Here is a 24,828-nt window from a genome sequence, read left to right on the forward strand (position 1 = left end):
AGGGGGAGATTTGCATGAAACATGGGCACACGGTGGGAGGAAGGCTGATGCTGCCTGACAGGGGGGGGTTAATACCTGCGAGAGCAGCTGCACGGAACTGAACAAGAGCCGAGCCAGGAATACCGCCGTGTCACGGTCTGGTAGGATGTGCATCAATGATTGTTAAAGGATTTACGAGGTGAAGCTGATCACCAAAGGCCATGACAGGTTGACTAGCTGGGAATTTTAGGCTGGTGAATGTGGAAGATGGCTTGAGAATCTGCAGCGCCGCTTTGCGGAATGGTGACTGCGATTTATCTGTGCCCTGTGAGGTAGCATTCCATACATGGCCTTAACTTGGACATGCAGGTCGCATATCAATGCGTCCAACTACATTCTTGCAACTTAGCTGCGTGCTGCACATAGATCGGTGATGGGCGTTCATGTGTGTGTGTGTGCATGATTTACACGACTGTACGCAGGGAGGAAAGCGTCGTTAGCATTGTCACAACGCAGCTTGAGCGCAGTGAAATTCCTGGGATAGTCTTTGGCTTGCTCATCATACCCGTATCACATGATACGGAGGGCTCCGGTATAGGAGAGCTGCGGGCCTGCGTGCTACGTGACAAATCTTAGCGACTTAGTGAACCGCTTGTTTCGTAGTTTTCATCATACACACGTAGACAAGAGTCGAGAGGAGATAGTGTTGCAGGGCTCGTTGCCGTTCGATTTGTCGTGCGCCTCTCTTACTGCCGAGTTTTGGGTGCTGCCATGTTCTAGACCATGCATAAGGGGACAAGTTCTCCAAAACCAACGGCACTTGCTAGCAATGTCACTGTTTTTTATCGCTGGAAGGAAAGCTGTCTGTCAGCTATGCGACTTTTCCCTGATGTAACAACAGGCCCCTGCTGCACATATGCGAACATTTTTGCGCGCATACAGATTTCAGAGCGGAAACTCCGGCGGATTAACCTGCGCAGCTATCGTAACTTTTGATTTAAAGTTAAAATAGCAGCAGGCATCCTCTCCGCAGTGTACTACGGCGTAATTCAGCCAAAATTGCTCGTGCCCACCTCACAATGTCCAACCGCACATTCAGGGAGCGACGCACTCAGGTCGACATGCCTCCACCTGGCATCTGTCGATTCACTGACGCGACACTGTTTACCTGCATATCTTCCCTCACGCTCGCGCCACGTCACGCTAGCACATAACACGCTTTCAAGCTCCTTTTACAATCTCCCGTGTCCGACCTCCCTCCCGCATTCTCTTCTCGCAAGGTCATGCCTCGTGCCCCCCACGTCCCGACGCCCCTTTCCGACCCCACAAACGCACCCCGTCCACAAGCACCACCACATGCACAAAACGATGTCCCAAGTATTTATCAGGTCAAACATGTCTTGAGAAAAGACCCTTCCTAAACACCCACTCGTCCTAATTCTCCTGCGCACCAACAAAGCCTCCTCACATCCCTTGTCACACAACCGACTGCTTAAGGACGCGAGCCGTCAGGGAATCTTGCTGCATACCACCTATTAGGGACATCGCACGCCACCTCTCCTTCAGGTTGCGTGGTTGCTCCTTTCTCCACTTTGCCCTTTTTGCCTCTCCATCCCGCCACCGCACTGCCACTTCCAGTCCCACGGTTCCTTTTCCCTGCTGCAGTAACCGCCCAGACAACCACCATGCCCGCCCGTGCCGGTGACCACAACCGCATTGCAGAATGCGTCCGGAAAAACCGTGACCAGCAATTGCTGCACTGAAGGCCGTCTCTTTGCCTAACTACCTTCTCCCTTAGCTTTCCCCCCCCACTGAACGCCATTCAGGACAAGAAATCTCCGTCCACGCCGCCATCCTTGTGGCGAGCCAGACCCCCTCCGCGTGCTGCATCGGCGATCGTCCATCCCAGCACACATTGGTGCGTCCTTCAAAAAGGACCTGCAAAGCCTCCCTGCCCTGTCCTTCTTGGACTTCTCGCTGCTGAGCCACTATCGGCACGATCTTCGTCGGTTGCACCATCGAGAAGCCCATCTGCATGCCGCCCGCGCGCTTTCAGCAGAGACTAGCAGATAGCCTCATTCCTCTCTCGTTCATCCGTCGCCGTGTGGGCAGGCTCCAGCGCTAATCCCACACCCAGCAGGTCGCTGCAGCCCAACCGCCAGAGCGGCCGAGATCCCGGTCCTGGGATTGCCCACATCGCCGGTGCCTACCGTGTAGTGAACACCGCGGGGCGAACATACCATCTACCATCGACTGTCGTTGCGCACTCGGAGGCCCCGAACCTCTATGCCTGCCCTGGTGTGAATCCGCCATTCGTAATGAAAACCGTTTCTGGTGGCCATAACTGCGGCGATTAGCAGGCTGCTGCCGCCGTGCAAGCCGCAACAGCCACCATCAGCATACGCAACCCACTTGCAGTCACGGACTACTGGTTGCCCCTTAGTCGTCACCAATGTAGTAAAAGGTCCCTGCATCCTTCTGCTCGCGGTCCTTGGTGGAGCCCCACTTGTTGATACGGGGGCGGTAGTTGGTGGGGTCGCGGCGGAAGGTGATGTCCAGGTTGCGCAAGAACTGGTTCATGCCTGGAGTGAGAGTGGGAAGATAGGAAGTGTATAGGGGTTGTCCTCAATTAAAGTTGAGAATCTGAAGTTTGAAAACTAGTTTAGAAACTAAAAGAGATTTAAGAATGTCGATTTCAGGACGGTAGAAGGCAGTGACTAAAGTTGACTAAGCCGTTGGCTGAAGTACGGCATTTTAAAATTTGAGAAAACTTGGGAAGGCGCTATAAAGGCTCTTGGCACTCGTTTCCGTAGGCGTTTCTACCCTTCCAACCCTATCACTGGCTGATCCATTCGCTCCTAGCGCAAGTATGCAAACTGCTGCGGAAAGGCGGTGATGGAGGTCGACGTGGATATCCGTATTGTGGCAAGAAATTCTCGCCGAAGGCGCACACTATGAGAAGCTGGGGGAACTTAAGCAGAAGAAGCAAGCGCCCTGATGGGCATTGTTAAAATGTCCTGCTGTTGGGCAACTTGGTCAAAATCGAGTGTGAGCGCTGCGGCAAGACGTTCAGCGGCACCAACCCGTCGTCGGCGGCACCAAGGAGCACTTCCAGGAGCACAACACCGAGAAAGGCACCCCCTGCGAGCCGCACCGTGCACCGCGGACGGCTCGCGGACTCTTTCTTCCATGCGTAATGCTTTGCTGTCCCCAAAATTCAAGAATATATATATTCACACGTTACGAAAGCTATGTGTGAATTTTCAGGCCAAACCATGTAGTATAAAATTCGATAAATATCTTAAACGTAAACTGCAAAACTTTTGACGAAGCTTATGTTTTAGTTAAAAGTAAGTACCTTCTGAACCTAGAGCTATTAAAATGAGGTAACGTATTTATTTGAAGGGTAGCCACCACCTTAGGCGAGAATGAAGCCCTTTCTAATTAAATCTGAATTGCATTCAGGTGAGAAGATTTCTTTTCTAACGGCTAAACCTAGGTGTGTGGGATATAAGCAGAGATCCGGGATAATGCGGCCCGTGGGTCTGTGCGCCTTTGCATGTATGTGTGTTGGTGGGATGGTGCGACGATGGTCGCATCCAAAGCTGGCAAGAAGACCTAAGTGAATCGTGCGCGGCTTGGTTATGGCTTTGTGGGCGTGTATGCAAGCGTGTGCTTGGAAGGCATAGTGAAAGCGGGGAGGAGGATACGTAGTATATGTGGTGTGCGAGTGTGTACGTAACTCACTCCCGACTCACCCGTCTGCAGGCTCTGCGGCGTACGAGCAAAGGCGTGTTTGGACGGCTCTCCCTCGTACACAATGACCCGGTCGGCCATGTAGGTCGCCATGATGAAGTCGTGCTCCACAATGAACGCCGTCTTCTTCGAGTGCATAATGAAGCGCTTAATGACCTGGGTTGAGGGTCAGGGTGATTTGCGAGCCAACTTAAGGATGGGTTGGTGTTTTGCATATATACATCATATATACATCATACATGATGTATATATATACATGTATGTATACATCATACATGATGTATATATATACATGTATGTATACATCATACATGATGTATATATACACATCATGTACATCAATCTGCTGTGTCAGGACCGAGGCATATATATTCGTGGCCGACGAAGCTGCCATTCACAAACATGTTGGCAGCAGTCGAGAATGATTCGCAAGGCAGAGCATTGAATCGGCAGTAATACAGAACCAACCATGCGCCATTGGCAAGCCCCTATTCACCAGGCCCCCTATTATTCGATTATCTGCCCTAAGTCCCAATCCCCATCCTGGCGACCCCGACCCACCTTGGCGGCCATGATGCGCTGCTCGCTATCCAGGTAAGCCGACGGCTCGTCGATAAGGTAGATGTCAGCCGGCTGCCCCAGTGCCAAAGTGATGGCCACACGCTGCAGCTCACCACCCGACAGGTTCTGAACCTCCTGGTCCATCAGCGCCTCAATGCTGAGCGGCTTCATCACATCCGCATTGAACTGCTCGAGTGGCACATTTGAGATGCGATGCCGTGGGAGGTATGGGTAATGTGGGGGAGGGAGTTTTATGGGTTTGGGAGGGATGAAAAGACGTTGCCAAAGTTGGCACAAGGCTTTCAACTTCACCTTTCACCTTCATCATCATATCATCATCATCATCATCAACACGTATATAACGCTTTCCCACTGTTCCCACCTCCTGTTCTCACCTCCATGCCGACTTTGTCCCTGAAAGCGAGCCGTCCCTCGCGACCCACCTGCGGATGGATGTACGACTCTCGGATGCGCTTGTGCAGCAGCTGCCGTACGGTCCCCTCGAACTTGGGGGAAATCTTCTGCGGCTTGTAGCTGACGTTGAACTGGGGCAGCTCCGAAAGCTCCCCGTCTTCACCCTCAGCCAGGTCAGAGGGCAGGGCGCCCTGAAGGAGGGGTAGGGGGGGAAAGACGAACCACACGCGATTTAAGCTGCTGCCAGGGGTAGGGGGGGGGGGAAAGGCGGGGTACACGTCACTGATCCCCAAGCTTATGCCGGGTTGCCTGCCAATCTCTGGAAACTCCATGAAAAGGAACCACACCCGCCGCAACCCATGTGCCGGTCACCCTACTCACCGCCAGCATGCGGATAAAGGTCGTCTTGCCGGTTCCGTTCTCGCCAAGCATGACCAGGATCTCGCTGTCCGTGAACTCGCCCGGCTCCACCTAGGTTCAGAGGGGTGACGATGCCAAACAGGGCCCGGTTGAGGCTGTGCGGGCGAGCGTAGAACTTGCCGAAAAGAAGCTTGCGGATTGTAAAGTATCCCTAGATTAGAACATAGGACCATAGTAACACATCCGCACAGCCCCACCAGTCCAAGCCCACCACCGGCAACACCAGATCCCGCCCCCTATTCCCCACCGCCACCACCAACCCCCTCTTGTGTTTGAGTTTTGTGTTTTTTTACAAGTACTCAATGCAACAACTGCCGCTTTAGGCTGTTGTGGTACTGTCTAAAGTTCCCTTCCTTCGTCCGCTCAGTTTCGCAGCTTACCTCAAGCGTGAAGTTGCCCTGTGTCTTCTTGAGCTTGGGGTACTTGTAGCGGCTAAACTTCTTGACGACCTCAGCGGCGTCCGTCTGCTCCGTGACCTTGAAGCTGAGCGACTCCTCGCGGAAGCGCAGGTTCTCAGTGGGCACGAAACCCGCCAGGAAGATGTTGATGCCCTCCCTGCGCCAAGAGGAAAAGGGGGAATTCATATGCAAGAAACTCAGAAATGAACTGCTCCCGGCGTCCATAAAGTCCGAAACTGCTGGAGTCCCAAGCGATGAAGTCACTGACCCAAAAAGGGAGAGGAAAGGGGGAGGTGCGGATCCAAAGCATGCAAGATGGACTTGCGGGTAGGGAAGCCGGCACAGCAAGCCATTCAGAAAAAACATTGCAGCAGGACACAAACAAAAAGCCAGGACGGCTCAAGTGTTACCACAACATCATTACATGTACTTAGGGGCATCAGATTGATTAAAAATGTACAGGTTTCTACAGGTGCAGAGACAAGACATGCCAAGACCAGCACGGCGCACCTACATGAGATCGTTTCTTACCTGACGCTGAACGGCAGCGTCACGACGCCGTACGCTCCCGGCTTGCCGTAAAGACAGCAGATGAAGTCTGACAGGTAGTCCAGCACGGACAAGTCGTGCTCTACAACAATGACGAACTTGTCCACGTCCAATAACGACCGGATCACCTGGTAGCAGCAACCAAAGGAAGAAAGGCAATCCATTCGGATTCAGCAGTCGGCTGCTTGATACTGGTTTCAAACAGATTTCACACTTTTAACAACGCTGGCGGTAGATGCTTGACACATGCAAATCGAACGAACGAAATTGGGGCTTGCTCCAATTGCGGTACCAATACTTCTAACCCGTCTGTTATGTTTGCTGCCGGTATAGCAGGCGAAAAGGTTATTTAAATAGCTTTTAATAGACAGTGACGGTGATGTCCTACCAGGAAATTAAGGAGAACGAACACAGTAGACATTCCAAAGCAAATCATCCAAGCAAATCCCTACGCGATGTACCCTTCACCCTCCTCCCCAGCCCCCGCCCTTACCTGCGCTGCCTTGAGTCGCTGCCGTACATCCAGGTACGATGACGGCTCGTCTAGCATATACACATCAGCCTGCTGACAGGCGACTACCGCGATGGCGAAGCGCTGCAGCTCCCCACCAGACAGGTTCTCCACATTGCGGTCCGTCACCTGGAGAGGAAGCAAGAGAGGGACGCACAGGGCGGTACAGCAAGAATTGTATGGATGGAGAGAAGACTGAGACCTCTATGAATTACGCTGGCACCTTTCGATTCAGTTTTCAGCTCGTGGTGGTTAAAAAGGTATGCATGTAGGAAAGCGGAAAACAGGCAAGATGTGCAACAAGTGCGTTCTGTGCCGCGGCAACACAATCCGCCGTTGGGCGAATCGGGAGCGGAGCCTCCTCCCTCGCCAGACGGGCAAACTGGCGAGGGACGCCCCTTTGCCGCGGCTGCTGCCGCAGTAATGTGGCGTCCCAGCGAAACTGTGCACGACGTGGGGAGCGCCGGGCCAGGTTAGAAAGGACGCCTAGGAGAGAAAGAAAAAAAGGAAGCGCATGAATGCCATGCGGACATGTCCCTTCGCTGAACAGCTCCTTACCAGCAAGGCAAGCAACATGCTGTGTGCATGCGCTTGACCGCTTTACAGGGCCTTCACAAACACGCTGCCTGCGTGCAATCACCTGAGGCACCAAAGGCAAGGTCGGACCCGCAGCGGCCCAGCCCGCTCCTCCTGAACCAAAGCCCATTCATGCCTGATTCCGTCAACCTGACTCCTCCGCCTCCAGTAGCACATAATGCCTGGGTCTCACTAGGCCCCGGCGTTCCCTTTCTAATCCCCTCCCTCGTCGTGCGGTTCACCTTGAACCAACCTCACCCCACGGTCTCACCTGCTCCAGGTCCAGATCCCTGAGCAGCATGGCCTTGACGTCCCGCTGGTCCTTCTGCTCCAGCACCGTCAGCACGTTGCCGCGCACGGCCTACATGGCAGTGTGCGAGTAGAAGCGGAGTCGAGAGAGGAAGAAAAACCGGTTATTGAGTGTACGGAACTATGGAGAGGGGAGGGGAGGGCGTGTCAGGGAAAGCAGTAAACGAAGACCACATCAGCGGGCACTGGCGGACGCTGCGGATGCATGGCTATGGCAGGTTGATTGGCCAGATGGCACGTGCAGCACGTCTGCAGAGGCACTCAGCAAGACAGGAATTGGGCGGCCCGCTGATCTTTCGGTCCAGTGACCTCCTGTCGCTGAATCTAGGCTGATGACGGGACAGGACGGAGCACCCCGTGAGATGTGCAGGTGGTCACGAATTATTGTATGGGATTATGGTTTGTGTGCCGCGGCAGCACAAACCCGCCGTGGAGCAGGTCAGGTCTTCCCTCGCCAGACGGGCAAACTGGCGAGGGATGCCCCTTTGCCGCGGCTGCTGCCGCAGTAATGTGGCGTCCCAGCGAAACTGTGCACGACGTGGGGAGCGCCGGGCCAGGTTAGAAAGGACGCCTAGGAGAAAGGTTGTGTAGGGGCTATAACAATCGCGCGTATGCATTGAGTGCCGGGCTGGTCTTGCAGGAAAAGGCCAGGCATTGACAATAGGGTGGGCGAGACGACGAAAGCATTGCAGAATCCTTCATCGTCTACGGATGAAGACCGCACCGCAGCTGCAGCTTCCTCCACTGCTGCACCACACACACACACATCGTTGTATGTCGCGCCATCCACAGCGCCCGCATTCCACAACCAGACACACCTTGGGAATGTGGTCAACGTATTGCGGCTTGATGATGGCCTTGAGGTTGTCCTCCAGGACACGGGTGAAGTAGTTTTGGAGCTCCGAGCCCCGGAAGTAGGTCAGAATCTCTTGCCAGTCCGGCGGGTTCTGAAAGTGGGGAATCGTGCAGGTGGGGCGGGGGACGGGGGTTACATGTCAAGCAGCCGCAGAAGAAAAAGGAGAAGAAGTACGTGGGTGAGACCCAAATCATGGACGACCCTGGCGGTCTACAATAGTGGAATACCAGATGGTACAGGGCAGTAACCTTAATGATGAACAGATGGGTACAGGCGGGAAATAGCCGCCCCTTGGAAGAAAGTCAGGCGCCGAGTCATGTCACAGCTCTTGGATGATGATGGATGATACCAGTTTTGTGTATATGACCCGACTTTTTGCCATTCCGCTCCCCCGTCTCCCCTCACCGCCTTCCCGCTGACCAGCTTCTCTTTCTCCGCTCACCGTGAACCTGCCCAGGTTGGGTTTGAGCTTCCCTGCCAGCACCTTCAGGGCTGTGGACTTGCCAATGCCGTTGGTGCCCACCAGGCCCAATACCTGCCCCGGACGGGGCATGGGCAGCCTGTAAGTGGAGGCGGAGAAAGGCACATAGAGTGCGTAAGTGCAAACGTGCGATGAGAATAAGCTCGTGGGACCGCGGGTTTGGGCTGAACCCACAAGGGGACTGTTAAGACCTAGGCTATACAGCTGACAACGAATTCTCTTGTCTTTGTATGAGCAACGTTCCCAATGTGCATTTCCCTCCAGGCTTTTCCAGTCAGGTTTTTCTCCCGCCCCCGTCTGCGACTGTATTCACTCGGCTCATTCGTACCTGTGGAGTTTGAACGAGTTGGGTCCATATCTGTGGGTCGTCTCTTTCTCCAAGTCCTTGGGCAGGTTAATAATCATGATGGCCTCAAACGGGCATTTCTGAAAACCGAAAGAATAGCGCGAGAGGGGCGAGAAGCAGGGAGGGATCAGATGTGAAGGCAGACAACGCTTGAAAAGAACGTTCGTGAGGCACACATCGGGGCTGGGTAGGATAAAAACAGACCCCGAAAAGGTCGGCGGGCTACATAGTGGCTCATGCCCAGTTGCCATTCAACGCGCCATAGTGGCTAGCACGGTGATTTGGGCATCCGGACCAAGGAAGCTTTGGATAGGGAAACGGACAGACGAGTCCCCAGAGCCACCTGCTCTATTGCGTGTGTTGCTCGTTTGAATGGCACCAGCGGCCGTGCCGGGCCTCACGGGTGTCAGCTGGAAGTCGTTACCATCCTAATCCGCTATACCCACTTTAGTTAACTGGCATACTGGCGGACCGGTTGGACAGCCGGGATGGCGTGAAAAGTTCGGCCCTCTACCGGTCCTAAGAGAGAGGCTTGTTCCACTTGCGGGTCGCCAGCCCTTTTTGCGGTGATCACAAAACCCTCAGGAGCCAACTGATCCCCCTTCCAAGCAGCGGCCCTGATGTGGACCCACGTGTGGACAGACAAGGAAAGCCCCTCCCCGCATGCATCCGAATCCATCCTGGGCGATCAACGCGTCAAGGCACCGGACAGCCGTTCAGCAGCGGCAGCTACGCACGAGCTGCTTTCTAGCCAATGGCTCTCGGCAGGCATGGCAGCGATCAACAAAGCATTAGCTGAGCGTGTGGTTGCCTGCTGCTGCTGCCACCGGGACTGGACACAAACTGACGAGGTTTCACAACCTGTCCATGGCTGCCCTCACAAATATGAACCACTGCAGTTATCTCCAGGCCAGCCCCAGGGCTTTAAATGCCAGTTGTCATAGTATTGGAAGCACCAGAAACATTGGCATGCGTATTGGCAACAGTCCGCGATCACAGCTTCGTGGCTACAAGCAGTCGCCTCCGCAACTGCACGGCACGGTTCCGCCAGACTGGCTGAGCAACGCCGCCAGCAGGCGGCCCGCCGCGAGGAAGACGGGGCGCCGAGGAGTCAACGGCGTGCCAGATGCAACCAGAGCGTGCAGCTCTCCTCGTCTCTGCTCCGATTATCATCGCAGCATGCTCGAACACCCTCCATTGCTGTTTGTAAGACTGCATCTGCTCTTAGAGGTGCAGCCCTTGCTTGGTTGCGCATTCTGCTCGACCATGATTATTACATCAGTATTAAACCCTTCCCGCCGTTGCCGCGCCTCAAGAAGCTGCTTAAGCGACCGGTGCACAGGCACGTGCATGGCTGTTGCCAACGCTCCTTCACCCCTCCCTCCCTTTTCTCCAGCCCTAGCAGGATGCCATTCTGCTGCCGTATTTACTGCTGCCCACGCTGTTAACGTGCCTCTTGCTATTGCTGGCCTGTTGATCACGCCTTAAAACAAAACCTTACTGGATTTCATGCGCCCCACAGGTGCGGAGATGCACATCAGATTTTTATTACGGCTCAATCAACGCAGCACGGTTCTGTCTAATGAGTTGCACCCTTATGCCGTGTCCTCCTCGGGAAAACGGAAGGGGCCCTGGGCCCCTTACCTGCGCAATTGCCCGACCCAATCCCCACAGTCACACGCTCACCTTCACGCAGATACCGCAACCAATACAAAGCTCCTCAGAAATCCAGGCAATCTTGGAGTTTGGCGCAACCTCAATACACAGCTTGCCTACATCGACACGATGCATGGAGAGGGCTTCAACCCTGATAAATTTTAGGTAGCTAGATAAAAGGTGCTTACCAACTTTGACCACAGGGCAACTCTTCTTGCACTCTTGTCGGCACTTCTTGGGCTTGCATCTGCGCCGGCGACAACGCGCGTAAACGGTGAGCCGCCTAAGTGTAGGCTTGCGCGACCCTGCTTAATGTAGGGTTGTACATGTCCAGATCTCTAAAATTTATGCTTTACACGCACTTGTCTTCACTGACGATAGCGATACGCGTCAGCGTCTCCTCGCCGCCCTTGCGGTCTTCGCCCTTTTTGGGCGGCATTCTTGCCGATTCTCTTTCCTCCTAAGTTTAACGGATTGCAAATGTACAATTGAAAAAGGTTATGTGTCCTTGCGCAGCGCTGTCCAGTAGGAAGCGCCCTGCGACCCCAGGCTGGGGCTAGTGTCAGAAAGACGTCCAGTCAGCTTGCAGACACTGCCTACCCAAACCCCGCAGTAAAGAGACCGCGGCGGTGCGGCATGATGCCGAAGAGTGCAGGCAATTGCCGTAGACGGCCGTACAGTGTTTTCATTTTAATAGGCTGCAACGTGGCCAGAAGGATTCAACTCGACATGTTTGCCATAGATCAAGTGTGAGATTAATGTGCATTACACATTTTGATGAGCCAATAACCGGGGCGTCTTTAAGAATTTGCACCGCAAATCCGTGTAATACCTATGTCATAGGTATTGGAATTTCTTTCGCATGGATCCCTTTTAGTAATCAGCCTTAGCCGTTTTTGATGTTAAAACAACAGGAGGTTGGAACTGCAACCTGTGCAGAAATGTGACTCCAGATGTTTGCAAATAGTTTGATACCGTTCCTCTAATCTTCTTACTGTATGCGGTATAGGTGTGGTTGGGCTGCGAACAATACCCTTTATGCCTTTTGCTACAAAGTTTGCTCCTTTCAAGCTCAGCCTGACCCCGACCGTTCCAACGTAGACACTCCATCGTGCCAGATGCTTTCTGTCTCCCTGCATAATCAGTGAGGATGCACAGTTATTGCCCCCGCACCTACCCGCGGTGGCACCATGGACGCAACGCGAGTTCGTGTCTTTGGGGCCATAGCGGTATGCTGAGGCTGCCATCCATGCGGCATCCGTCGCTGCAAAACCGGCTCAGCTCCGGCGCTTAACCCCTGCGAGAACGCCCCAGCGTCCCTCTTCCTTCCTTGTTATCTAACCTAGTCGGGTGTCCTAATACGATGAAGTGCAAATAGGGCTGGAGAGTGCATGTTGGTCGTCAGAAGGATTTCATGTAATGAAGGTTATAAGCCTTTTTGGACCAACGGAACACTGGAAATAGAAAATACAGGAAAGGAATAGGAGGAACATGCAGAACCTACTAAAAGCGCACAAGATGAACATAAGAAACGAGTTCATGGAAAGGGGGACGTGATGTCTGGTCTGGTCTGGTCTGGTATGTGCAGCAGCCGGAGGAAGGCAGGGAGAACAGGCGATGCACTTGCAAATTCAGCAGCTATTTGCCCCTAATACCGAGTTTCATCCCAACAAATGCTTGAGATTGTCACGGATTCGGTATATAAGAGGTGTAAGCGTAGGAACGCAGTGACGGCTACAAGACAGGTGTTATAGTAGACAAGACCTGCCGATAGCCAAGCAGGTTCATTACAAACTGCAGTGAAGACCCAGTATTTCCATAATGGTATACGTGATCATGGCAGACAAGATGTACGATCTGCCCTGCATTTCTTAAGGTCTCAGCATGCGATCCACACACGGCAGTCTCCACATGGTTGCATGTATTTGATATATGTTATTATGTATGCTGTATGTGTACTGTGTAGCAGCATCCTCCCTGTTGACTTTTTACGTTATTCTATGTTATCATAAAGAGACGAGAACATCCAGTGACCGGGACTATCACAGGGCTTCCTTTGTATGTATACATATGCATTTGCGAATACGTCGTGAGGAGCAATGTTTTCTCTTCCACGCAAGCGCCGTGTGGATGACGACGAGGAGGATAACGAGGGATGGCGAATCGTCTATGCAGAGGATATCGACGAGCGGAGAGCTGAGCTACTGCGCCGTCTGGATTTGAAGGTAGCATAGGTCGGTGGTTCTGTTGAAGGAGACAGACTGGGATGCCTATCCCAGGGGGTTGCCTGTCACATGGTCGTCCGGCGTACACGGACTCGGAAGGCCTGCAGGAGTTTGCCGGTCAACCCCTCTCCATATCTCATACCGACTGGCTGAGATGGCACTGGGACTGCACGCATGGCTTGCGATATAAATCCATGCATATATCCCAAGCCTCCCTCCGTGGCCACCTGCAGACTTCCGGTCCCGCCAAACTGGTCAACCCCTGGGCGAGCCATGGAAGTAAGTGACCACCTGCAAAGCTGCATCTGCCCCCTCGTAACCAGCCTGACTCTTGTTTTGCCGTCCGTTATGTTCCCTTGCCGTTGCCGTCCTCCGCCTGATGCACGCTGCACGTCAGCTGAGCTGCCACGCGGCGCTGCTCCGGAGGTCAGTTTCCTGTGGCATGCTGAACTGGAGGTGTAAGAAGGCTAGGAACGCGCGTGGGGCTGCGGCAACCTGGCTGGATTGATATGTGCTCGATTATTGCGGATTCGTGTCAGGTTTTGCTCTGGTTTGCCTTGTGGGATATAATTTGCCGCTTACCTAATGTGGAAGTGTGGGCCGGATGTGAGCCGGCTTGGTGGGCTTGCTCCTTGCATACACCTGCTTACTCCAGCCGACTAAGACGTGCTCCGGATAGCGCCTCGCCCCGTTGGGTCGCCGCCTGCTATGTTAGCCTGGTCCAATCGATCGCCTGGCAACCCAGCCCAGGTCCCAGCATGACTTGGCTATCTAGCCAATGCCACGACCAACTGCCTTGTATGGCTGTCATGCGGCGGCACCCAAGTCAGCGATTCCGTTGTGACCCACATCAGTTTAGATCATCTAGGGTTAAGGCCTAAGTCTGAGCTTGGCTGGGAGGCTAAGCAAGTGCATGCCTTTCCGAAACTGTCATTGTGACGACCCGTATGCCCGGTCCCCAACCCAAACCGTACCCCAAACCCACCAACTCGTTCGTCATGCAGCTTGATGAAGATGCTGAAGGTCCCAGTCCGACTGGCAGCGGTAGCGGCGGCGACGGCAGTGTCTACGGGACGGACATGCGGGATCCGGGGATCATGCAGGGGCCGGGCAGCTGCATGACCACCGCGCACGGGGCCACGGGGGCCCCGACCGGCGCCGCTGGTGAGATGTCCCACATGGCTCTTGGCGGCGGTTTGCGGACACTTAGGCGTGCCGCATCCGGAGGCCAGGAGCCGGAACGGGAACGGTATGCACAGGGCCGCCAGCAGCAGCACGGCGGGCGGCGGGGCTCTGCGCCTGCAGCCACGGCAGCAGCGGCAGCGGTGGCGCAAATGGACCAGCTGCTTCGGGTGGGGCTGGGCGTCAGGGGTGTCCGTTGTGACGGCTGAGGCCCTTCTCTTTTCCCTTCCCCTCATTTTGCTTGGCAGTGGCCACCTGGCATGCAGTGAGCATAAAGATCATGTGAACGCTGATGCGAGTCGGTTGTCCGTGTGCAGGATCTCAAGCGCTCCATCGATGGCGGTGCCGGGGCCCCAGGCAGCAGGGACGGCGACGGCGACCACAGCGCCACTCCCGGCTTCGGTATGCAACTGGCCTGCGACGCAACTATGGCAGCGGCGGCAGCCCCACCTGGCGATTCAGGACACCCGCGCGGTTCAGCATTGCTCCTCGTGCATGGCATTGACGGTGCGGAGGCAGAGGACGCAGTAGGTGCGCACCAGGGATATGCCTCCTCCTCTTCAGCGCAGCTATGTCGTGGCTGTGAGCGCAGCCTGCATCTCCGCTTGGCACTGCATTTCATGTTAACTTAGGGTTTCCGCCTGGACATAGTACCCCTATTTACGGGTAGCATGGTCTAAGGCGCGATGGATGCCTCAGGCCCTCTCTGAAAGTGGCAGTAAACTAACCTATGTATGTGTACCTAAAGGGCTCCATCGCTTTAGGTGTTGAGCATCGACACCGGCCAACGGATGGTGAAGGGCGCTCCGCCTCCTGCCCCGACGCTGCCCCATTCCTGCCGGCCACCAACGCCCACAGTGTCAGGGCTGCCAGCTGCAAGGCAACCTGTCTCCCCCGCCGCAGCAGCGACAGCAGCGAGCCCGTATGCAGCGCTGCTGGGCTCGCCTGGGGGCTTCGGAAGCGTGGGCCGGGGCCGCAATGGCGGTGGCAAGCCATGTTTTTCTGCTAGCGCCGGCCAGGGGCCGCTATCACCGCGTCCGGGGTTTCACTCAAGCAGCGCCCACCGCAGCACAGCCCGGACTGGACGCGGCGGACTGGGCGCCCTTCTGCCCCCGTCTGGCGGCTCTTCCGCTCTTAACTTCTCCTCTTCTCAAAAGGGCAAGAAGGCCAAGTTTGTCATTCGCGAGGCGCCCAACTTGGCGCAGGATGCCAGCGCCAGCAGCTTGAGTCAGGGGGACCTTGCGCCGGCGACGCAAGCCGGCACCGATATCGCCGGGAGCGGGAAGAAAGGGCGGGAAGTTGCGCTTTCACCCGCGCCCTTCCGATCTCACAGCGGCGGTTCGGGGAAACTGGCAGGTGGGCTTTGCAGCGTGGTGCTAACGAGCAGGCCTTGGCCCGGAGGGTGCCTTTGTCTGTGATAGCTACATTGCTTCGATTTAATTGCAGAAATGGGACAGAATTGGGGCGACAGATTAGAGGAGGTGGGGCCTCAGGGTCCCATAAGTGACATCATGCTGCATGGCAGGTAGGGATGCACTGTTCAGGTTTGGCCTCTGTCTTCGAAGTTTGCGCTTCGTGACCTGGCAGGGACTGCCCACTTCATGCGTCTGCGCACATGCCTTGCTAGGGAAGGAACGAAGTGCAGCTACCCCCCCTTCTGCGCATGGAACCAAACTGATTGCAGCCACGGCGCTCGATGCACTTTAACATCCGTCTGAATAGTAACGCCCTGCTGCACTGCTGCCCTTGGGCCCTTGTTGTCTACTTCGTCGCTCTCTCCCCGGGCCAAGCACTCGCAATTCTTCGTTTTGAAGAAAGCAATGCTTCCTCCTGATCCAACACGTCAATACTTTGCTGCTGCTCTGCTCCCTACCCCCGCACGCAGCTCTTCTGGGCTCTGGTCCACCGCCGCCGTCCTCAGCCGCTGCCGCCAAGCCCCCAACCATCAGCAGCACGCCGATGGGCCGTCGCCTGCATTCCATCGCTGCGGCTCCCTCGCCGCTGACCAACAACAAAACCCCGAGTTCCGCTACCAGCGGCGGCCTCATCGGTATCCATACCCGGCGCGTGTCCCTCAACACCGCCGATGCTGCCGCGACTACGCCTCCTACGCGACAGGGCCTTCCACGAGATACCCCAGCGACGACTGTGGGGTCGGTGGACCATGGGACTGGTCCTGTTGGAATGGCAGTCACTCCGGGTACCACCGCGCGCGGTGGCAGCAGCGGCGGTGGTGCCGCCTCTGTTGCACGTCTTCAATCCACACCGCGTGCAAGCAACCCCCCGGCGTCCCTACGGGAGCTGCTGCTGCCGCCACCGCCGCCGTCGCGACCATCCACTAACACGACGCGCGCTGTCGCTGTTGGTGTCGCCGTGCCGGGGCCCGTGCCACCAGCACAGCGTGAGGAAGCTCACCTTCAGCTACCGGATGCAGCCGGCGAAGTGCTTCATTCGCTCGGTAGGGAACAGGGCCAGCCCGCTGAGCACCTTCATGAGCAGCCGCTGCCGTTGCCACCGCCACCTTCGCATCAGCCGCAGGAGCAGGAGCAGCAGCAACATGGGGATGGAAACCGGTATGGCCAACCCCTGGGACAAAGGGACACGCGGGATCAGCCGCTGTCGCTTCATCATCATCATCATCATGAGCAGCAGCAGCAGCAGGCCACACCGCCTGCATCCCAGCACCAGCACCAGCGTTTGCAGCAAGAGCGGGCCAACCTTTTGGAGCTGATGGGCCAGCAATCGCACCGTCAGCGGGAGTTCGTGCAAAAGCTGGGACCGCCAGCACCACCGTCGGCACTGAGCGCCGGTCGGCGCGCCGGAAGCAGCGGCCGGGGTGGAGCAGCTACGGCGGTGGGGCTGCAGGGACGGTTGCAGGTAGGAGATCAAAGGCTAGCCAAAGGTCGGGGCACTGGGGTAGGGGGACCCGATAGGGGTACAGCAACGGGTTCTTGTTCCGTGGTACGTCGTCCCTCCCAAGTGCAACGCGCTCCAACGGCTATCCCTTAAACGTGTCATGTACCGGATCGACCCTGCCGCGTCCAATGATCCATCCATCCACCCAACCACCCATCCTCCGCTACCCGCCCACCGCCGACCTAACCATCGACACCTAACTTCGGCAGGCTGTCCTGGCAAACCTCAAGCTATCTTTAGACCGGGAGGCAGGGGCTGCAGCGTCCGGCCGGCCGCAGCTACCAACCCCTGGTACGTACAGCAGTGCAAGGTTCGGTGTGATGCAGGGCGGTGAAGGTGTAATTGTAATGTCCTTAAGGTCGCCTTGTGTGCGGCGCTGTCGCGCTACCTGAGTCTCTCCCATCTGCAGCGCAGAACACCCATCCATGCGTAATGTTATGAGCACTCCTAACATGCCGCGGTGCGAGAAGGTACACGGACTAAGGTTTGTTCAACGCCGTTCTCGCGGCTCCGTATTCAAAGCCAACACACCCCATCTCCGTCCCCTGGTTCCCTCCGTCCCCTCCTAGCCGGGAGCCTCCTTGTGGAGGTGCGCCGCCGAATGCGGGAGGCCCATCTGACAAAGGCAACCTGCACGGTACGACAAGTGTACGATGTGTGCGGTGCTAGTACCAGCGCAAGATCACAGGTCGCATTGCCTGCTCAGGAGGTTGCGGTGCTGCCACTGCCGCGATCACACCCCCATGTGGGCGAGGAGGTGCATGTATTCCTAGACTCGAAGCGTGGCGACTGGGGTATTGAGCCGGGGGACAGCTTCCTTGTCCTGCCGCCGTACAAGGTACTTTATGTCCGACAAAAAGGTACAGGGTTGCAACAGGAAGATCCGGACGTTTGTGGCGATGGTAGGGAAGGACCAATACATGGCCGCGGCATGGGGTTGGCACGGGATGCCGGGGAGCGTGTCAGTGCCAGTATGGGGACGGCGACCTTGGGCGCCAGTGGCGAAGGACTGGGAGAAGAGCCGAATCTGGAGATCGGGAATTCGGGCGGGCAACTGGTCGTGTTGGCGCACCTGGCGCGCCGGTACGATGGTACCGTGTCATGACTCACGGATATGACGGTTGATATGTGGGGCATACGGGGTAACACGAATAACCACGAAAACACAGCTACGTGTTTCAGCTTCGCTTCGTTTGGCGAAGGGCCCAACGAATAGAGTGCAAGCGAGCAGGTATACATGTTTGCAAGAAACGTAGGAGGGAGAGCGAACGAGCTGAAAACGTTCCCAAATATGGAACTGTACATATTGTGCGGGTGCCTAGGTCTGCAACTTCCGGGTTTCTATGGCGCCAGTTACGGAATTGTGCCATCTCGGACTGTCAATTGCTTTCAATAGCAGTGCAGCGTCGCCACGACCAGGGTTGATAGTCATGCTGTGCAAGACACGTTATTTACAGCGCCGATATGGGCGGCAGTTCACGAGCTAGGTGCACTGGGGCATCGGACCCCATCACGGCACGTGCGCGGCCATTCTTCTCAGCAATAGGGTACAAACAATTAAACAAGAACACGTATCGGGTAAAGAGATGGCAACTGCATGGACCCCTCGCATACATCTCCCCCAATCCGCACCTCCCAATCAGCTTCTTCACAATCTCAACTCTCTGATCGATGAAAACCCAAGTCCACACGCATCGACAAGACATATCCGCGACGTCCTACCTAACCTTACCTTTCCAATCCCACACATTAGTCCGGAGCTGCGGCGCATGAATTAATTCGACATCATACTGTAAAGTACCCATCGACACTTGCATAGCATCAAAGGCAACGGAACCGCGGTCCAACCAGCTATCCAACCTACTCGCTGGTCAGTTGGGACAAGGGGCCGCAAGTACCCTCGGACCATGCTCAGCTCGCTACCACCAAAGGACAGCTTGCCCACAGGCTGCCCACCACCACAGCGCAAAGCATTCATGCGTGTGCTGTAAGTATTCGCAGCGCAAGGGACAAAGCACGGCGCATATTTATTGTGAAAGCCGCGCGCACATATGCGTCTACACGCCGAAGTGGTCTAAAAGTTCGCTCGAGCCGAAAGGTGCGGGCAACAACAACTGCCACCAGCCAAGCGCACTAAGTCAAACCTTGCGGTCTCCCCACTGCCAAGTTTGCTGGCAGCTTGCCACGACCCGGCCTTCCCCCCAGAACACTAAATCTTCAATGCCAATATCAACCAAACACAAAAAAGAGGCAAATTCGCCGAAAAGCGCTGCGTGCGTGCATGGGAATGCACGTGCCAATCCTAACCGAAGCCAACGCTGCGATGCTGTCAAGCGAGCTGAACGCGCCGTGCCAAGGAACCAGCCGGACCCCATGCCTCGCCCGCCGGCAGCAGCTGAATCGACACAATTTCTGCGCACTGGAAGAGCAAGCCACCGGCATGACGTTGCCGCCTCTTTTGCACCCACAACCACCGAGTCATCCACAGCCACGACGTTCCATCCCATGCCCAAGGTGCCCACACATCAGCAGCTACTACCTAGAGCCCTTCCGCCTAGAGCCCACGCCCACTAACCGCCATATACATGGGAACCTGGATGCGAACTTCCCGACCTGGTCAGACCGGGAACCGCAGCGCAGTTTGGCGCTGCTGGCCTACCCTCACTGACTGGCCCACACCAGAATACGTGCTACGCCAGCGCCTCGACGGCAGGTGGAGCCTCAGCTGGTGCCGCCTCACCAGGGGGGGCGCCGCCGCGGCCACGGCCACCACGTCCCCTTCCGCGTCCCCGCCCTCTCCCACGGCCCCGACCCCGACCACCCCCTTGCGCGGGCGCACCGCCCTCGGCCGCCTCGCCTTCACCGCCCGCCGCCGCTGCGGCGGCGCCACCACGGCCACGGCCGCCGCCACCACGCCGCCGTCCCCTGCAGGAAGAAATCATTAATGACAGCAGAGCGCAAGGGTGAAGGTGTATTCGGCTACAAATAGATCCAGCTCAATAAATGAACTTAAGCGCCAGGTGTGCCTTCCCCCAAGGACCATAGCGCAGCTGGAACAAGCGTGGACAACACGTTCGTTTCGAAAGCATCGAAGAGGAAGGAATTCACGACAACCTAAGCTTGGGCATTGATTTTTCCAACTCTGTCCCTGCAGCGACCGACGCTCTCGACCCAATCCTTTACAACCACGAGGGACCCGCGCACAGAGCTTCCCAGAGGATGGGAACGAGCCGCCAAGTTTCCTTATTTGGGCCCTCTAATGACCTTACCTTTACCAGTGAATCATCTGACATAATGTTTGGCGCATGCACGCGACGGATGACAGACAGCATCACTGACCGCAAGCATTTAAATTTCTATTGGCCCGGCTAAGGTAGACGTGACAACATGCGCACCTGCCACGGCCACGGCCGCCATTGCCTGCGCCAGGAGCGCCCTCAGCGGCCGGGAGGCCCTCAGGGGCCCCCGCCGCACCGCCCTCTGCTGCTGCCGCAGCCGCTGCACCGGCCGGCGCTCCACGACCGCGGCCCCTGGTACCACAGGGCAATCCGGAACAAGGCAGCACTGTTATGAAACCCTAAGAAACAAGCCACAATAACAAATTTCAGCATTTATACATATTAGATTCTGGTCCGTGCCAGAGCAACACTCGCTCCGCTGGCCCAACATGTGTACACGCACCTGCCCCGGCCCCGACCGCGTCCGCGACCACCCTCGCCCCCGCGGCCACGGGCCCGCCCTGCCGCCCGGTCCTCCAGCAGCTGCTTCTCCACCTCGTCAAGCTCCAATTCCTCTGCGCCAGCGGCACCAGCAGCGCCGTCACCAGCGGCTGCAGCGGCACGCGGCGGCTGCTCGGGCTTGACCTGGTCCGGCGGTAGTGGTGGCTGGTACCCGGGCCTCGTGGTATCCAGCTCGTCGAGGGAGAGGGTGACAGTGAGCACGGAGACGTTGCGAGAGACCTAGAGGAAACAGCCGACGGTGGAGGAACATAATTGCATCAGGGTAGTTTGGGATTTGGGAGGCGCTGCAAAGAGGTCATTCGCGGACAAATGAAAATAGGTAGCATAGGCTTTATCCGGATCGGGTGCTGGGAGCTCACCTGGATGGGGTTCAGGCCCGCTTCATTAGGTTCGTACTCGTCAACGAGCGTCATGCTGGAGGTCTCGGAAAGCTGATGCAGACCGGCCACACGGCGCTTGACCACCTCGGCTGTCGGTCAGTGACATCGGGAGCGGGCATTCAGCTAATGTAACGCTAGAGCGACATGGGCGCGAGGCGCCGGGCACTGGACGGAAAGCCATCGGCGCGTTTAGTCATACTGCCGACGAAGGGTCAGCATATCGCTCGGGCCTATCCAGTGATACAGAATTTCTTGCAAGTGGTGCAGAATTCCAAGTAACCATGGGACAAATATTTGTCAATCAGGGCTGAAGGGAAGTTTCGGCGACGAATTGACGGGGCCCGTACATGAGGTGAGACCACACTAACAGCCTTGCAATACGCCCGTCAGCACACTGCACCCTCTTTCTACATGCATTCTTAAGTAGACGTCCATTCTCAAACCCTGTACACGGCAGACCGCAAGGCTACTCACCAATAGCCACCGTCTTGTTGATGGCCTTGCCCATAGCCTTCAGCACAACAGTACGATGTCCTTTCTCGCGCAGTAGGTTCAGGGCAAGTGAAACATAGAAGCGCGTCTGCTCCGTCGACCGTATGCGCACCTGCCCAAGGAAACGTGATGCGGACGGATGGCGCGGACCCAAAATGTGATCCGACCTGATTAAATTCACAATACATAGCGCTATGCAACATTGCCACTAGTCGAATCCGTAAAATGGCATTGAAATGCCTGAAGCTGAATGCCTAAAGTACCGCCCTCACCTATTAGCCCGAAACTTCCGACGCACCTCATTTTCCGCGGTAGGCCCGTCATCACGAGGCTTGTGAACCCGCGTATAGTTCTCCATGCTTGTAGCGCCGCGCCAGGCACGCCTTACTTCCGCAAGAACTCTCACGATGATCTCCGCTTCCGGCGTGGTGTGAGAGACTACTCAGCTGCTATACTGGGCAGGAGGATAATAGCTTGCCAGCAGCTTAGCGGTTGCACCGAAAAATTAGCTGTGCCGCCCGTGGCAAAACTAGATCTCAATGTCTGAAGAGGAAAAGAACCGGTAGGAGTAGCAATCTTTATAAGGTAGCTTCCTGCAATGTGCCTCTTGTACAGCTCAATCGTGAAGCTTTGGGGCACTGTGTCGTCCGAGCAACCGTGAAACAGGAAACAAGTACGACGGGGGTCAGTCAACCTCCGAGTAACCCGGGAACAACTTGCACTTGTGTTGTTTCAGTCTGTCCTTCAAGTGTAGTCCCAATAGAAATGGACATCCCAGCAAGGGATGCTGAACGCCTGCTCCAAGCTGCGGAGATATACTGCCGATGGCCTACAGGAAAGCCCTTGCGTCTGCAGGGCCTAGGCAATGAGCTGTGCACAGCGACCCTTTTAGGCGGCGTTGAGTTTGACATGGGCGGCATCTTCGTCGCCTGCGAGTGCGGAAGCTGCGCGACAAAACCAGCGTTGGTCGAAAACAATGCCATGGAAGAGAAAAGTAAGTGAATATATTTCCTTATTTACGTTGTTAGTCGTGCAAATTTGCCAGGCACATGGCCACAGGTGCGACATCCCAATCCTTGGGCCCAAGGGTCGAAACTCGACAGTTTGGATCGGAGGGGTTGAATATTATCTTTCCCTCCTCCCAAAACCTCATATCGCGTCAAAGTTTCATAAATAAATCTTAGCTGCTCGTTTTCGCTTCCACGAAGGCGAGGGTTTGTACGGAGGATTTCATACATTCTTACACGTACGCATAACAGTACTACTTGCGCTGTACGGAAGAAAAACAATGCTGACTAGCACAGCTGCCCACTGCCTGGGGGAGTCCCAGGGACTACTTTGTTTTCTCCCGAAAATCCTGTTACAAGGGCGGAGGCCTCCGAATTGCTCCTCTGCTGCCGGGGGGAAAGGACCCACCGAAGCCCGGGGGAGCTGGCGACGCGGCCCGTTATCTGCCTTATCTGCCGTATAATAACTACGTCACCCGTGTGGCGGGGTAACATGGGGTTGAGCTGAGCTGAGCTTTGTGACGCCATCGCCAGCGAGCGCAGTAGCGCTTATGCGGGTCGGCGACGGACGAGTCCCTAGAGAGAATTTCCCCCCCCCTCGGCCGTAACGGAGACCACCGCTGCAAGCCAGCCAGCCACATGCATCTGCCACGTGCCTCCTCTTTCGGCACAAGGGTGCCACACCACATAGCGGGGCCACGCCGACACGCCGCATGCTGCGGAACCCGTCTCGAGCCCCCGAACGCTACCCGGGCACATCCCTGTATGCGTGCGCACTATTCGCTGCTTGGTTATGTTGTGACGAATTGTGATTGCACAAATTGTAATTGCGATGATTGCATCTTATCATCTCAATTTGGGAGGCCAGGCACGTCGCGCTGAGGCGCTTCGCCCTGAAGCGGACGAGGGAGAATGAAGATGACCTCCCGCGTACCCGCATCAATACCAATACAACGTCCATGGCCCCCCCGGCTTTTACGGACACACCCGCACTTGTGTGCGGAACTTGTAACTTGTAACTTTACAAATAAACAAAAACATAAACAAACAAATAGGCAGACAGAGAAAGGCGATTGAATCACTCCTATTCACCCTGTACCTTTTCCTGCCAGTTCAGTTCGGTCGTTTGTCCACTCGCCTGTTCTTTTCCCTTCCTCCCCGCCCGCATCCCAATCCCCCAAAACACACATACACACACATACGTGGTCGGCTGCTTCCAGGTCGCATCATGTCAGTGTTGGAATTCGCCATCCACTGCGGCGTCGTCGACCTCGTCGAACAACGACTGTACGGCAGCGAAAATGAATTGTACGACGACGAGGCCGCCGTACAAGCTGCTGCCAGTCGCATGCTGACGGACCTGCTGTTCGTACTGGAGGTCCCACGTGATTGTACGGCCGGTACGGCTGCTGTGGCGACGACGAGGACGGGGGCGAGCATAGGAACCCAGGAGGAGCAGCAGCAACAAAAACCGGTGTGTAGGCGGGAGGGTGTGTGCGTGCGCGTGTGCGTGTGTAGTCCAGTCCAGTCTAGCCTGGGGACGAGAAGCGGCCTGAGGCGTGACGGCGGCCCTCAGAGTTTTGCGGCCAGGGCTGCCTTTGAGCCCGACACGGCCTGCGTGAGCCAGCGCCTCTTCCCCCCCGCCCCAGACACCCCCTTCCCGGACACCTCCGGTCCTTCTCCCGTCCCAGCCGCCTTGCCCCACACCGGCTGCACTACCGCTTAGTCCTCCTCGGCTGTTAGTGATTGTTACTGGGCGCGTAGCTGATGAGGGATATGGGGCCCACCGTGTAGCAGCGCCGGACATGGCCGTGTAGTCCCTCACTACTCTCCAATTTCCCTTTGTCCTGTACCTGTGCCAAAGTTCGCTCCGACGCCCCACGTCCCAACTACCCAACTGCGAGGTGCGCTCTCCCGGGTCCGTCTGGGATTACCCTTCGCCACGGCCATCGGCATCCTGATTCTGATTCTTGTTCTGATCGGTCGGCAACCTGAATTGGCGGTGTGGTGCTTTTGAATCGGGAACAAACGGGGGGGTTGAAGGTGTCCGAGGGCGCTGGAGGCGGCAGCGTCG

The 24,828-nt window shown here is 56.2% G+C and overlaps 4 protein-coding genes across 4 annotated transcripts in view; 2 read left to right on the plus strand and 2 right to left on the minus strand.

Moving 5' to 3' along the window:
- Positions 1-902: 902 nt before the first annotated feature.
- On the minus strand, positions 903-7,465 carry VOLCADRAFT_121720 (uncharacterized protein; the record flags this gene model as incomplete). The annotated part of the gene is made up of 9 exons (XM_002958428.1): positions 903-2,561; positions 3,738-3,891; positions 4,297-4,482; positions 4,740-4,901; positions 5,092-5,181; positions 5,511-5,685; positions 6,060-6,205; positions 6,571-6,717; positions 7,436-7,465. 9 exons carry the CDS (start codon positions 7,463-7,465, stop codon positions 2,419-2,421), a joined length of 1,233 nt encoding a protein of 410 aa, XP_002958474.1. The 3' UTR covers positions 903-2,418.
- A 5,446-nt stretch (positions 7,466-12,911) lies between these two features.
- VOLCADRAFT_99724 (uncharacterized protein) lies at positions 12,912-18,240 on the plus strand (the record flags this gene model as incomplete). The annotated part of the gene is made up of 9 exons (XM_002958406.1): positions 12,912-13,037; positions 13,271-13,316; positions 13,435-13,463; positions 14,042-14,389; positions 14,537-14,750; positions 15,078-15,575; positions 16,105-17,096; positions 17,345-17,426; positions 17,705-18,240. The coding sequence occupies 9 exons, from the start codon at positions 12,912-12,914 to the stop codon at positions 18,238-18,240; spliced, it is 2,871 nt and encodes a 956-aa protein (XP_002958452.1).
- Positions 18,241-19,825: 1,585 nt separating this feature from the next.
- On the minus strand, positions 19,826-22,347 carry VOLCADRAFT_84474 (uncharacterized protein; the record flags this gene model as incomplete). The annotated part of the gene is made up of 6 exons (XM_002958429.1): positions 22,046-22,347; positions 21,730-21,859; positions 21,235-21,344; positions 20,959-21,094; positions 20,785-20,874; positions 19,826-20,130 (listed from the first exon to the last, which is right to left on the minus strand). The coding sequence occupies exons 1-6, from the start codon at positions 22,103-22,105 to the stop codon at positions 19,826-19,828; spliced, it is 831 nt and encodes a 276-aa protein (XP_002958475.1). The 5' UTR covers positions 22,106-22,347.
- A 165-nt stretch (positions 22,348-22,512) lies between these two features.
- Positions 22,513-24,828, plus strand: part of VOLCADRAFT_99726 (uncharacterized protein) — a gene marked incomplete at both ends in the record, with an annotated part of 6,402 nt that continues 4,086 nt past the window's right edge. Inside the window, 2 exons of the mRNA XM_002958407.1 lie at positions 22,513-22,741; positions 23,975-24,154. Coding sequence (XP_002958453.1) covers positions 22,513-22,741; positions 23,975-24,154 — 409 coding nt within the window. The remainder of the gene's footprint in view (positions 22,742-23,974; positions 24,155-24,828) is intronic.

This window comes from Volvox carteri, assembly GCF_000143455.1.
Source record: "Volvox carteri f. nagariensis unplaced genomic scaffold VOLCAscaffold_94, whole genome shotgun sequence".
In the NCBI taxonomy this organism is placed as follows: Eukaryota; Viridiplantae; Chlorophyta; class Chlorophyceae; order Chlamydomonadales; family Volvocaceae; genus Volvox; species Volvox carteri.